This window comes from Mus musculus, chromosome X (assembly GCF_000001635.26).
Source record: "Mus musculus strain C57BL/6J chromosome X, GRCm38.p6 C57BL/6J".
In the NCBI taxonomy this organism is placed as follows: Eukaryota; Metazoa; Chordata; class Mammalia; order Rodentia; family Muridae; genus Mus; species Mus musculus.
In genome coordinates this window covers 79,397,723-79,413,138 of record NC_000086.7, presented here as the reverse complement: position 1 = coordinate 79,413,138, position 15,416 = coordinate 79,397,723, and the positions used below count along the sequence as shown (strand labels likewise).

At 34.3% G+C, this 15,416-nt stretch overlaps 1 protein-coding gene across 2 annotated transcripts in view; it reads left to right on the top strand.

The window, feature by feature from the left end:
* Cfap47 (cilia and flagella associated protein 47) overlaps positions 1–15,416 on the top strand; it is a 250,794-nt gene that overhangs the window by 104,213 nt on the left and 131,165 nt on the right. For both annotated transcript variants that reach the window (NM_001368718.2, XM_030251473.1), the window contains 3 exons: positions 2,511–2,703; positions 11,024–11,118; positions 11,395–11,511. In NM_001368718.2, coding sequence (NP_001355647.2) covers positions 2,511–2,703; positions 11,024–11,118; positions 11,395–11,511 — 405 coding nt within the window. The remainder of the gene's footprint in view (positions 1–2,510; positions 2,704–11,023; positions 11,119–11,394; positions 11,512–15,416) is intronic.

Genomic DNA, 15,416 nt, shown 5'->3' with positions numbered 1-15,416 from the left:
ACTTGCAAAGCTTATTCCCTTTCTAAAGTAGAGGGGACATTGGATAGGTGAATTATAAAGTAGCTCAGATCACATCATCTATAGTCAAATAACTCATTATTTGTTATTCCCCAGAAAGGGGTAGGAATCTGTTTACAATATTTTCATTTGCATTTTAAAGTATATGACATTTGGTATGGAGGAGATAAAGATCCAATATATGTTATATTTCTATCACAGAAATTTAAAAACATGCTAAAATAATGCATTTCACGTTTATAGATTGTTATTCTCACCATATAGGTCAGATAAAATTTGATTATTCTGTACCAAAAATTTTTGGTGAAAATATTTATAGTTTCTAATTTATAAAGGAAAGAACTATTTGGTGCCACTCATATTTTTTAATTGAAGCTATTTGAGACATAAAGACATGAGAATCCTTTTGCTGTGGTTAATATTCCTGAATATAAAAGTATCTTAGATTGGATTGTTGCAGAAGCAGGCTCTGAGAAAAGTGTCAAAGTGTTTGTTTCAGAAATAGTTTCTCTTTGTGCTTCTTTATCAGGAAACCATTCCCTTTAGTGCCAGTTTTCAGGTGTCCACAGAAGAAATCTTTCAGAATGGGGAGGTGAACAGGGCAACTATGTCTCTAGGACATATGTCAGTCAGATTTTGTTCTCCATATCCAAGACATTAGAGAACTACCCACGAATGTTATCAGAATATATCAGTGAATTTAAGTAGTACTGTATATAACATAATAAGTAGCTGAACTGACTCATTCATTTGTCATTCTATAACTGAATATATGTTTATCCCTCTAAATGCATAATAAAATGATAAATCTCAGATTGTTGCATCTAGAATCTATTTCAATTTCACAGTGAAGTGCAATTCTGAATACCTCTTTGCTATATTTCTCTACTTATCAGAGATAGTGAACATGTAGTGAATGAGGCTGTGACATTTTATACTGTAATTAACAGCATGAGAGAAAAGTATGTTGAATTAGAAATACACTTTTGTATTGTTTACTTCCTTAAATACACATATGCCAGGCATAATGGCACACACCTATATTCTCAATTTAGGAGGCAGAGGCATGAAAATCAGGACTGCAAGGCAGGCCTTATGTACATAGCCAGTTGTGGGCCAGTTTGAGAAACATGAGACCCTGTCAACTACTAACAAAATATCAAAATGTATGTTATAAAGGTAATGTTGAATGTCAAATTGATGCAGAGGACTTTTAGTCTAGCAACATGGCTGCACAGGTTTGTGTGATCCAGGTAGAATGCAGACATGCCACATATCGTTAATCCCTCTGGCTGGACTACAGACATGCCCTTAGTACACACCTTTAATCCTAAACAATGACATTTAATTGAGGGACAGATAATGTGATGAACCAGTGAAAGATTGGACAAAATAGATACATCCTACTATATAGAAAACAGCTGATTAAGAACACAGCAGAGAATGCAGTGAGTCAGTTCTCTTGAATTTAGTTGTGTTGAATCCAGTTAGTGTAGAGTCAGTTGGGAGTCAGTACAGTGAATTGTATGCAGTGGAGTTGAGTACATGTTGTTCAGTGCAGGGCAGCAGAAGCAGTGTGTTTATTTAGCAGTAAGACTCTGAGAAAACAGTTACTTCTGGCAAATAAAAGTTACATTTACAACAGAATCTGGAAGAAAACCTGTGGACATATCTTTGAGAGGATATTTAGATTAGGCAAATTAAGCTGAGAAGTTTCCTCTAAATAAAGGCAATACCATTCCATGGGTTAGGGTTCAAAAGGGAATAAAATGAAAGCAATTTGAGTACCAGCATTCATCTGTGTCTGCTTCCTGGCTGTGGTTGCAATGTGAACAGTTACATCATGTTTCAGCTACAATGACTTCTTAACTGTAAAACTGAGCCAATATGAAGCCCTTTTCCTTAAATTGCTCTTTTCACATATTTTGTTATAGTAACAAAAAAGTAACTAATGCAGATTTGTAAAATTCTTGACACTCAAAATTTTAAGTTTTGTGAACTGTAAGGATAGGGAAATCATGCCAAATTTACTTTTTTTTTCTTTTTTCGAGACAGGGTTTCTCTGAATAGTTCTGCTTGTCCTGGAACTCACTCTGTAGACTAGGCTGTCATGTAACTCAGAGATCCAACTGCCTCTGCCTCCAAAGTGCTGTGATTAAAGGCATGTGCCACCATTGCCCGGTCCAAATTTACTTTTTGATGAATTGATATTCTCACAGATCTGTTGTCAAGTATAGCTTTTTTTTTTTAATTAGAAAGCATATTGTCATAAATTGCATAGTAAGGAACTCCATATAAATGGTATGCAAACAAAAAGCTGAAGATTAAACATTTGCCATTAGTGGCATATCTCTCATCTTCTCTCTTATTCCTGAGTGGGTACATTAAGCCAGAAATACTGTCTTCCCTTACTAATGTACCTAGGTTTGTTAACTTTTCAAACATGATTTTATTTTCATCTGATTCTATTAACTATTTTTTTTTAATTCCAGGTTACGATTCTATCTCGGGTGACACCACATTGCACCAGTTCTATGCCAATCTTGCATGGGGAGAATAAATCAAAAATCAGCCCTTGTTTTGCATCCAGCAATATATATTCAGATTCTGAAAGGATTCTACTTAGTTGGTTGAATACAAACTATGAAAGCCAACGAACTAGTATATGGAAAAATAATAAAAGTGGTATGATTGTTTTCATTAAACAATTCTAAGTTATAATGCATAAATTGATATAAGAGCCATGAAAACACTCAGAATCTGTGGATTCTAGAACACTTACATAATTTATTCTATGTTGTATGAGAGAGAGAGAGAGAGAGAGAGAGAGAGATCAATTCACAGTCTTCAAGGTGAGATTGTAAAATAATCTATTTAGTATATGTTGGAGGAGAAAAATGAACTGCATTTGCAGATGTTTGGAAATTTGAATATTAATGACAACCCCTAATGTGTTGCTAGTATTTTCAGCTGAGTAAATATTATGAGGCTCATGTTTCATGAATTAGTTAGTGAATATATCATGCTAGGCTCATGTAACTTTTTCCCCGTACACAGCTACATTAAATTCTATACCAAGAGCCTGAAATTTCTTTTATAAAATTCTAATTGGTAATAATATAACTGAACATTTTCCTTCACCCCCTAAACACTGGCTTTATTGAGCATAGTTTTCATGGAACTGTGTTTTTAGTTTTAAGTTAACTCCTTTCCTCTGAGAACATGCAGAATCTTTTGTGCTCAGAGAATACTTTTGCTAATGCTCAACTATTGGAAGTTCAAGCCAAGCCGGAGAACTAAGCAGACTATGGAGTTTGGCTTTCATTATGATTTTGAATTGTTTTTGCACTTAGCTTCAAGTCATTATTGCCTAATATTTTTTTCTAAACCAGCACCACGTTGTCTGGATCTTGCCTAATCTTTGTGTTGGAATATAATCTTCCCAGCCTAACATGTATCTGTTTGCCTAGCTCGCCCCCCCCCCCCCCCATGTAGACTACGGGCTTCATTAAAAGTATAATCTCTTCTTTAAAGTTAATTCTTTTATTGTTTGTGATTATACTAGAATTATACCATTTGTCTTTCCCTTCCTTCTTTCCTAACCTTCCCATATACCCCTCCATGCTTTCTTTCAAATTCTTGATTTCTTTTATTTTCATTGTTTACAGATATTTGTATGTGGGAGTATGTGTATGTTTGTGTGTTCATAAATACATAAGTACAACCTGCTCAGTCTATATAATGTTACCTGTATATATGTTTAATGTGCTGTTTCCTGAGGAATACATTTTCTCCCAGTATCATCATTTCTTAGTTCACTGTGTAGAATTGAAATCTCCTGGACTTTTTCCCATCTACTTTTGGATGTCTGTTGTCCTTATTTAGCTCCAAGTTGGGCAGTCATGTTGCTGAGATTTTATGAGTTTAACTGCCATTCCTAGGAGACAGTCTCACTGCAAACTCTCTGTTCCTCTGTACCTTACAGTCTTTCTACCCCTCTAATACAGTATTGCCTGAGACTTCGGTTCAGGAGTTGTTTAATTTTATGTGACTATTTGGACTGAGCTTTACAATTCTACATTTTGATGTTGTGTTTTTGTTTGGTAATCTTCTCAGTCTATTACAATCAAAAGTTTATTTAGTGAGTACTCCATTTGTCTGCCTAGATGACAAAATCATTTTAAAATCTATGTTTATTCATGCACAGACATATATATTATAGTTTCTTGATACATAGTTAATAAAATTAATAAAAGTCTGTAAGGTGTTTTCAGACATCTTTATTCTTATTTTATCTTTTAAGGACTTCTCGGATTTCTTTCTTCAGTGACATAAAGTTCTTGTCATACAGATCTTACACTTGTTTAGTCAGAGTCACACCAAGATACTTTATATTGTTTGTGACTATTGTGAAGGGTATTGTTTCCCTAATTTATTTCCCAGGAAGCCAGAAATTCAACTGCTAAACCTGATAAACAACTTCAGCAAATTGGTTGGATATAAAATTAATTAAAACAAATCAGTAGCCTTCCTCTACTCAAAGGATAAACAGTCTCAGAAGATAGAAAGATCTCCCATGCTCGGGAACTGCATTAATATAGGAAAAATGGCCATATTGTTGAAAGCAATCTATAGATTCAATGCAATCCCAATCACAATTCCAACTCAATTCTTCATAGAGTTAGAAAGAGCAATTTGCAATTCTTTTTAGAGTAACAAAGAACCTAGGATATTGAAAACTATCCTTATTCATTTTTTTTCAGAGGAAGGAAAGTTTTCATCTTGAATTAGGTGATTTCTGTTGAGATATTGCTGTTTTTTGTTGGGTAGATTTCATTTTACCTTTTATTTAGATATATATCTTTTTATTTTAAAGTAGCTGATATTACTGATATTGTAATTGAATAAGCTTTCTTGGTTTATATCCACTGGCATGGTCAAACCACATGAGTGATTTTTTTACATCTTAAATTTTATTTATCAAATTCATTTATTTCAAGTCAGGCAAAATGGAAGAAATATTATAGGGAAACTCATCGATATCAGAATTTTTCAACCATTGATTAAAATAAAATAAGTTAGATTGCTTCATTGTGCAATTCACTTTCACAATAAAATGTTTCATTGTGCAATTCAGTCTCACAATAAAATGTTTTAAGAAATAACTAGAACAGATGTATTGAATATTCTCAGTAGAAATCAGTGATAAATATTTGAAGTGTTGAATATGCTAGGTACTTGTATTATATCCAAGTTTTCAAAAATCATACTTTACCTCATATACTTGTACCTTTATTCTGATAGTTAAAAATAATATGAATTTTAAAATAGCAATAATTTTATAATATAAATATACTTAGTAATAATTAGGTGAATAATAAAATGGTTGAAATTTTGTGACATGTTTTATTCACACTAAAACTGATAAAATGATCTTGAAATCTAAAATAGAATTAATTTACAAATTCTAATATTCATTAAAATAAATGTATTTATATTTTGTTGCATTAAATGATTTAATGTTATACCAACGTTTTTTGCTTTTTGTTTTTGTTTTGTTTGTTTGTTTGGTTGGTTGGTTGTTTTTTTTTTTTCTTTATTTGGACGAGAGGGTGCTGCAGGTTCTAGATTGGATTTCTCTGTGTAGTCCTGGCTGCCTTGTAACTCCCTTTGTAGACCAGACTGGCCTCGAACTCTGAGACCCACCGTATGTGCCTACTGAATGTTGGGATTAAAGGCTTGCACCACCAGTTACCACCTGGGTTTATTTTAATTTTAAGATACATATTTGAAGGAATGTACTGTCAAACTGGATGAAAATAGAAACTCAAAGTCAATTTTTATTTCAATGTGCCTAGTAGCATTTGAAACACTTTATTTCTGAGAACTGAAGACTAGATAAAGCTGTTGATTCCCTGAAGATTTTGTTAAACTACTTTTGTATTATAATAAATACTGGATAATATCTAATATTTCTGTTTCTAATAACCTTTCTTCTGATGCCAGCATTGCTCATTCAACTTAGCTGCCTTTTTTTAAAAAAAATAAAACCTTAGAATATAGAAGAAAGAATAACCTATATCAAAAGAGCTATCATAAAAGCAGAAGAAGTCTTTGATATACCTAAGCCTGATGTAAGCTGGAGTGACATTTTCTCAGCAGCCTTTGACATAAAAGACAATGTACAGGCATGGACTCAGAGTAGAGAAAGTTTTATTAAAGTTTGTTTCACCTCTTTTCAACATTGTCCTAGAAAGTACTTCCTCTCTTTCTTACCAAAAGCCATACTTGTTCAGCAAAGGTCCATGCTTGCTGGTCTTTGACAAGTTATTTTTGTACCAAGACAGTTCTAATATTGTGATGGATTAGACAAACGAACAAAATTTTGTTAGTACTAGTATTTTCTGCAGGTACAAGAAAATAGCCAGGGGTTTGGGGGAATTAAAATAGCAAAAGCTAGACAAACAGTTTGGTTTTCTTTAAACTCCCTGAATGCTCTAATTGTAGGGTAAATTTAGGTTGGACCAGGAAGAAATGATATAATAACCTGTATATAATATTTTTAAATGCAACTTAAAACCGGTAAGAAGTAGTGTTGTTAGGTATCTAGTAAAAGTCACATATATACCTGCAAGAAAGCATGAAGCTCCCAGAGATCACAGTTGAATATCTGGTGAGGAAAAGATCAGAACTAAGTTTAAATGTAGAATATAGGAAAGATGCCAAGAGGGCAAGATTCTGTCTATGAATGGATCCATCTTACCAAAATCCAAATTCATTTGTCTGAAGGGAGAGAGCTTAAACTAGGAATCCCCAGGAAGAAATTCCCTTTTCAAAAAATAATCTCTAGGGAAATTCTTCCTCAGGATCACCATGAAAGGCATCCAAAGGCCTATAGCATTTTGGTTCCTATGGAGGAGCAGGCTATATCTCCACTTGGCACAGAAATCTTCACTAGCTGTTTTTGTTGTTGTTGTTATACTGTCTTGGTAGGCATCAACAAGTAATTTTGAAAACTCATTGAGTCTTGCACCTTGCTTTCAGAGAGCTATAAAGACTGTGCAACATGTGGAAGGGTTAGAGTGCTTGCAAGGAGGACTTAAGAACTCACTGTATGAACCTGAAGACGAATCCTTGATTACAACTGAGCTCATATTTATGAGCCGGGTGTGGTGGTGCATGCCTTTAATCCCAGCACTCGGGAGGCAGAGGCAGGCGGATTTCTGAGTTCGAGGTCAGCCTGGTCTACAGAGTGAGTTCCAGGATAGCCAGGGCTATACAGAGAAATCCTGTCTCGAAAAACCAAAAAAAAAAAAAAAAAAAAAAAAAAAAAAAAAAAAAAAAAAAACCAAAAAAAAACAAAGGGGAGAGAGAGAGAGAGAGAGAGAGAGATCGCCTGAGTCTCAAAAGAATCTTGACCATTACACTTTTGAAATGTATTACATATTAAAGAATGTCGTTATTTTGATGGTGGACTAAATGCATTTTGCATTATAAGACAGTTATGTAACTATAGAATCAAAACGTAGACAATAACAGCTCATAAGTAATTATGATTAGCTGTCATGTTGACAAGAGATAGGGAGGGTACCTCTGATCTTAACTTTATTCTGCTTGATTCCAGTAATAGTATATTAGAAAAAACTATGGGGAATATGTAGGTTGATATTTTTTTGAAAGTTTGAAAATGAAAAATCTATTAATAATAGCAAGAAGTTCTGTCTAATCTCTTCACCACCAAATTTTGGATATCTTTTCAGATATATGGTTGATACTCAGATACTTACCCTTTTCTACTTTTAGTATAGTAATCCCTTTGTAATTTGAGAGTTCTTTTATTATTTTGTTAAAACCATAGAATTACAAGGAATAGCATGGCTTTTTAGCCTTAGTACTCTTACATGTTGTTCATTATTGGTCAAACATTTGATCAAAGCATACAGAATGATATGGTGACATAAGTCTGAAAGCCCAGTACTTCAACAGTAGAGGCATTAGAATGAGACTTCATAGATAGTCCAAGGCTGCCCTGGGACATATACATGAGGATCTTTCTAAAATGTGGGAAGGAAGGAAGGGAGGGAGGGAGGGAGAAGGAGAGGAGAATGGAGGGAACAATTCCAAATATGAGCTTTTTGCTTTATTCACACTTAAAACAGTGTTTTTCATGTAGAAATAGCACTCAACTTACAAAGAGAAGGGTGTCTGCCATAGTTGACTACATCAGTTAATATAACTAAAATAATTCTATATTCAGAGATAGTCCCATAGCCTGTGTACTCTTACCATTAACTGTGAATGTGTCACATTGCCTAAGATAACGGTCATGCCTAGTATTCATGAAAATCGTATTTTTTATAATTTTTATTAGATATTTTCTTTATATACATTTCAAATGCTATCCCGAAAGTTCCTTATACCCTCCCTCCAGCCTGCTCCCCTACCCACCCACTCCCACTTCTTGGCCCTGGCATTCCCCTGTACTGGGGCATATAAAGTTTGCAATACCAAGGGGCCTCTCTTCCCAGTGATGGCCAACTAGGCCATCTTCTGCTACATATGCAGCTAGAGACACGAGCTCTGGGGGGTACTGGTTAGTTCATATTGTTATTCCACCTATAGGGTTGCAGACCCCTTCAGCTCCTTGGGTGCTTTCTCTAGCTTCTCCATTGGGGGCCCTGTGTTCCATCTTATAGATGACTGTGAGCATCCACTTCTGTATTTCCCAGGCACTGGCATAACCTCATATGAGACAGCTATAACAGGGTCCCTTCAGCAAAATCTGGCACTGAGCAATAGTGTCTGGATTTGGTAGCTGATTATGGGATGGATCCCCGGGTGGGGTAGTCTCTAGATAGTCCATCCTTTCATCTTAGCTCCAAACTTTGTCTCTGTAACTCCTTTCATGGGTATTTTGTTCCCTATTCTAAGGAGGAATGAAGTATCCACCCACTGGTCTTCCCTCTTCTTGATTTTCTTGTTTTGCAAATTGTATCTTGGGTGTTCTATGTTTCTGGGCTGATCAGTGAGTATATCTAATGACTTTTTTTGTGATTGGGTTATCTCACTAAGGATGATATCCTCCATGTGCATCCATTTGTCCAAGAATTTCATAAATCCATTGTTTTTAATTGCTGAGTAGTACTCCATTGTGTAAATGTACCACATTTTCTGTATCCATTCTTTTGTTGAGGGACATCTGGGTTCTTTCCAGCTTCTGGCTGTTATAAATAAGACTGCTATGAACATAGTGGCGCATGTGTCCTTCTTACCAGTTGGAACATCTTCTGGATATATGCCCAGGAGAGGTATTGCAGGATCCTCCAGTAGTACTATGTCCAATTTTCTGAGGAACCTCCAGACTGACTTCTAGAGTGGTTGTACAAGCTTGCAACCCCACCAACAATGGTGGCGTGTTCCTCTTTCTCCACATTCTTGCCAGCATCTGCTGTCACCTGAATTTTTGATCTTAGATATTCTGTCTGGTGTGAGGTTGAATCTCAGGGTTGTTTTGATTTGCATTTCCCTGATGATTAAGGATATTGAACATTTTTCAGGTGCTTCTCAGCCATTTGGTATTCCTCTGTTGAGAATTCTTTGTTTAGCTCTGAGCCCCATTTTTCAATGGGGTTATTTGAATTTCTGGAGTCCAGCTTCTTTAGCTCTTTGTATATTTTGTATATTAGTCCCCTACCAGATTTAGGATTGGCGAAAATCCTTTCCCAATCTGTTGGTGGCCTTTTTGTCTTATTAACAGTGTCTTTTGCCTTACAGAAGCTTTGCAATTTTATGAGGTCCCATTTGTCAATTCTTGATATTACAAAGCAAGCCATTGCTTTTCTGTTTAGGAATTTTTCCCCTGTGCCCATATCTTCGAGGTTTTTCCCTACTTTTTCCTCTATTAATTTCAGTGTCTCTGGTCTTATGTGGAGGTCTTTAATCCACTTAGACTTGAGCTTTTTACAAGGGAATAAGAATGGATCAATTCTCATTCTTCTACATGGTAACTTCCAGTTGTGCCTGCACCATTTGTTGAAAATACTGTCTTTTTTCCACTGGATGGTTTTTGCTCCCTTGTCAAATATTAAGTGACCATAGCTGTGTGGATTCATTTCTGGGTCTTCAATTCTATTCCATTGATCTACCTGTCTGTCACTGTACCAGTACCATGCAGTTTTTATCACAATTGCTCTGTAGTACAGCTTAATATCAGGCATGGTGATTCCACCAGAGGTTCTTTTATTGTTGAGAATAATTTTTGCTATCCTAAGTTTTTTTATTTTTCAAGATGAATATGCAAATTGCCCTTTCTATCTCAGTGAAGAATTGAGTTGGAATTTTGATGGGGATTGCATTGAATCTGTAGATTGCTTTTGGCAAGATAGCCATTTTTACAATGTTGATCCTGCCAATCCATGAGCATGGGAGATCTTTCCATATTCTGAGATCTTCCTTAATTTCTTTCTTCAGAGATTTGAAGTTTTTATCATACAGATCTTTCACTTCCTTAGTTAGAGTCACAGCAAAGTATTTTATATTATTTGTGACTATTGAGAAGGGTGTTGTTTCCCTAATTTCTTTCTCAGTCCATTTATCCTTTGTGTAGAGAAAGGCCATTGATTTATTTGAGTTAATTTTATATCCATCTACTGTGCTGAAGCTGATTACCAGGTTTAGGAGTTATCTGGTGGAATTTTGGGGGTCACTTATATATACTATTATATCATCTGCAAATAGTGATATTTTGACTTCTTGCTTTCCAATTTGTATCCCCTTGATGTCCTTTTGTTGTTGAATTGCTCTGGCTAGAACTTCAAGTACTATATTGAATGGGTAGGAAGAAAGTTTGCATCCTTGTCTAGTCCCTGATTTTAGTGGGATTGCTTCAGGTTTCCCTCCATGAAAATCAGATTCTTAAAATAAAAGCATACTCTTGTTTTTTCCTCAAATTGCTATAAGTTATAATTCAAGAAATTTGAAATATTGTTATATTTGTCTTCCTTAGATGTGCCCCCTGGAAGATGGATAGTGAATTTTGATTCAGACCTTCTTGATGGCCTTGTGTTTGCTACACAGCTGGCAGCATACTGCCCATTTTTGGTAAGAGTTACTTCATTGTCCAATGGTAGTCTTCTGAATGAAAATAGTTAAGATTTGAATTTTATTTCTTGTAAAGTGTCCTCTTAAATGCCTTAATTGTGACTCAAAATATGAGTGTTACTACTCAGCATTAACTTTTTGTTTATACTTAACTATTGACTACAATATTCTGTTTCATATGCTAAGATCCAATTATCCTTTGTTGTACTACAAAGAAAATGTACATTTATCTGGTTTTATTCCATTAATTAAAGCTCTCCTTGCTTTAACTTTTAGATTGAGACTTATTTTATAAATATGTACACAAAACCAAAGCGCCCAGAACAATATTTGCACAATTGTTTGATTATTATAAATAGTCTTCGTGAAATTGGATTTGATTTAAACATACAGGTCAGTACCTTCATATCTAAGGGTTTTTAAAGTTTGTTTTTTATTTCTTTAATTTGCTCATTTACAATATCCCTTTGCTTACTCATTTTAAATCTAAGTTGAAACATGTTTTCTGAGTTGATCTATGGATCTTAATGTTCTGGCTATTTAAAAATATGTATTGTTTGACATTATATATAATTGTGCTGTTTTAGAATCAGTTTGAAATCAGGAAATGAAAAAAAATTGTTTGGAATAAAGTTTTATACACACACTCACACAAACATACTGACCTATAAGTAATATTTCTATGTGGCATTTCCTACTAATTTTTCACTGACAATAATAAAGAAAATACATATTATGTTCTTAGTATGTTATATACCCTCTTTACATTTAGGTAATAGAAGATAGACTATACAATTTGTTACTTAATCAGTATGTAGATTACTTAAATCATTAGAATATATTTGTATTACAAAATAATAGTCATATGTAGTTAAATATTAATATATATGTATATATTTATACATGTATATATGTATACTTGTATATGTATATATGTGTGTGTATATATATATATATATATATATATATATGCTAAAATGTTGCAATAGTCAGATGAAGGAAGAAATCACTGTGATCAAAACTACTCTACCTAACATGTAAATTTCAGATGTCTTAGTTGATTCATTTGGATTTGGATTAGTCAAAAAGAGCCATCAGTTTTTGTTGTTGTTTAGAGGAACTAGAGTGAACTAATTAGAGAGAAAATGGGAACAAAATACCAACTACAAGTTTTGTTCTGTAGATAAGTTTGCCGTTTTGAAGTTTTGTATTAGAGACATAAGCATAGATATAGACTGTGAATTTTAATATAATAGCAAAATTGAATTAGGGATTTACCATATTATATTATAGAAATAAAAGCCTATACTTTAATAAGATTGATTAATATTTTAACATTTACTATTAAAATAGTATTTAGCAATTAAATTAGTATTCTGATGCTGGAGAAATTAGGTGGTTTGCTAAAAGTCTTGACCATTCAGAGGAGAAGACTCATTATAACCAACTCTGAATTTTCCATTTATTTTTTTCCATCCTACCTGTTACTAGTTTTTTAAATTTATTTTTTAATTAGGTATTTCCTTCATTTACATTTCCAATGCTATCCCAAAAGTCCCCCATACCCTCCCCCCCACTCCCCTACCCACCCACTCCCACTCTTGGCCCTGGCATTCCCCTGTACTGGGGCATATAAAGTTTGCGTGTCCAATAGGCCTCTCTTTCCAGTGATGGCCGACTAGGCCATCTTTTGATACATATGCAGCTAGAGTCAAGAGCTCCGGGGTACTGCTTAGTTCATATTGTTGTTCCACCTATAGGGTTGCAGTTCCCTTTAGTTCCTTGGGTACTTTCTCTAGCTCCTCCATTGGGGGCCCTCTGATCCACCCAATAGCTGACTGTGAGCATCCACTTCTGTGTTTGCTAGGCCCCGACATAGTCTCACAAGAGACAGCTATATCAGGGTCTTTCAGCAAAATCTTGCTGGTGTATGCAATGGTGTCTGCGTTTGGAGGCTGATTATGCGATGGATTCCCGGGTATGGCAGTATCTAAATGGCCCATCCTTTCGTCTCAGCTCCAAACTTTGTCGCTGTACCTCCTTCCATGGGTGTTTTGTTCCCAATTCTAAGAAGGGGCAAAGTTTGGTCTTCGTTTTTCTTGAGTTTCATGTGTTTTGAAAATTGTATCTTGTATCTTGGGTATTCTAAGTTTCTGGGCTAATATCCACTTATCAGTGAATTTTCCATTTCTTGATCTAGAAAGATTAATGATATTGCTCCAACATGTATGATTCCTTGAGAAATTAAGTTCACAATTTCTTATAGTTTTTGTGTTAAAGTTGTTTCTATACCAATGCCATTTTATACCAGGTATGATAAAATCAATTATTTTTATTGGTAGAGATAGAGTTGCAACTAAATATTTAGGTCAGAGAAATGTTTTATGATGGTAACATTTTAAGTATAAATCATAATATGTGAAAATGTTAACTATACAATTTTTATAGTTTCTAACAATACAACAAATTATTAAACATTATCCATGAATAACTCTAGCTAGACCCTTCCAATGGTACAGAAATGGACAAATCATACTTATATTTTCAAAGATGGTACCAAGTATATACCAAGATGCTTACACAAGATATGTTGTTGAATACCATAGTAGACATAGAAAACTGTAGAATTTGACACAGGAGACAAAAAGATATTCTGGTAAAGAACCCAGGAAAAGTTATATGGAATACATGGTACTTAAGCTAGTTCTTGAGAGTGTGATTGGGATTCACAAGAAATGTTGGTTCTTAGAGAATTTAGTTGATTATCCATTTTAATTTGCTCCTTTTTGTGAATTTTTTCAGGCATATTTTAATCAGGATGTTAATTTTCTTGCATAGATAAAATAGTTTTAAAAATTAAATGTCTGATAGATAAAAATGTGGAGTAATTGTCAATAATAATGGTGAACAAGGGAATTTAAAGCAACTATGCTTTTTTTTAAACCTAATTTCAGTGTATAATTTTGTATGAACACTGACTTACCAAGTTAAAAAGCAGATTTTAAAATGGTGTTTTCATGTCCAACTGTCAAGCCAGTATTAAATTAATGTTGGTGTTTATACTATGCCACATTTTGCTCCTATGTGATTAAGCTCTGGAGTTACTTGACCATTCTGCATTGTGTCTATATCATTTTCATTTTCTAAGATGAATTTGGACTGAATCCCAGAAGATCTACATTTCAATTTCAGTCCATGCACAGAGAGGGCCATGTATACTGACAATGACTATATTGTCATATATGGTTCTCTATTTTTTACATATTCCAATATAACTTTGTTATGAATAGCCTTTCATACTACTCTATCTTTATTTTCAGAAAATTTAATGGAATCCTTCCCTATTCTCTTCCAGATTCTACTTTTTTGCTTTCATTTATGTCTTAAGTCTGTTTATTATCTCTTGTAATTTTGGAATTTTATTTGTAACAAGTATAAACAACCATGAAATTATTCTATCACTACATTTGCTTTTGATCCTTTCGATAAAGTAATTTGCCAACTGTTATTACCTAATCTGTTATCCAGAACCTCCACAATTTCACAATGTAGCTCTTGAACTCAATAGTTTGTTTGGTTTTTGCTTCTTTATACTTCGATCATCTGCTGGGTATTGTAGTCTAGACTGATATCTGTGTTCTTTTAGGATCTGCAAGACCTCTGCCCAGGCACTTCTTGCTTTTAGAGTCTCAGATCAGACTCTATGGGTTTGCCTTATAAGTTACTTGGCCCTCTTCCCTTGCTGTTTTTAAATTCTACCTTTGCTGTCTATATTTATTGTGTTGATTATAATGGGGACAGTGGATTTTCTTTTCTACTCCAATTTCATTGATGTTCCCTTAGTTTCTTGTACGATTATAGGAATCTCTTTTTTAGATTAGTGAACTTTTCTTCTATAATTTTGTAAAAGATATTTTCTGGGTCTTTGGTCTGGGAATAAAATAAATAATAATAATAATAATAATAATAATAATATAATCTCCCTCCTCCCCCCTCCTCCTCCTTCCCCCTCCTCCTCCTCCCCCTTCTTTTTCTTCTTCTTCTTCTTCTTCTTCTTCTTCTTCTTCTTCTTCTTCTTCTTCTTCTTCTTCTTCTTCTTCTTCTTCTTCTTCTTCTTCTTCTTCTTCTTCTCCTCCTCCTCCTCCTCCTCCTCCTCCTCCTCCTCCTCCTCCTTCTTCTTCTTCTTCTTCTTCTTCTTCTTCTTCTTCTTCTTCTAATTCTTCTAATTCTTCTTATTCTATTGTTATTATTCTTAGGTTTGATCTTTTCATAGTGTCCCGAACTTCCTGGATGTTTTT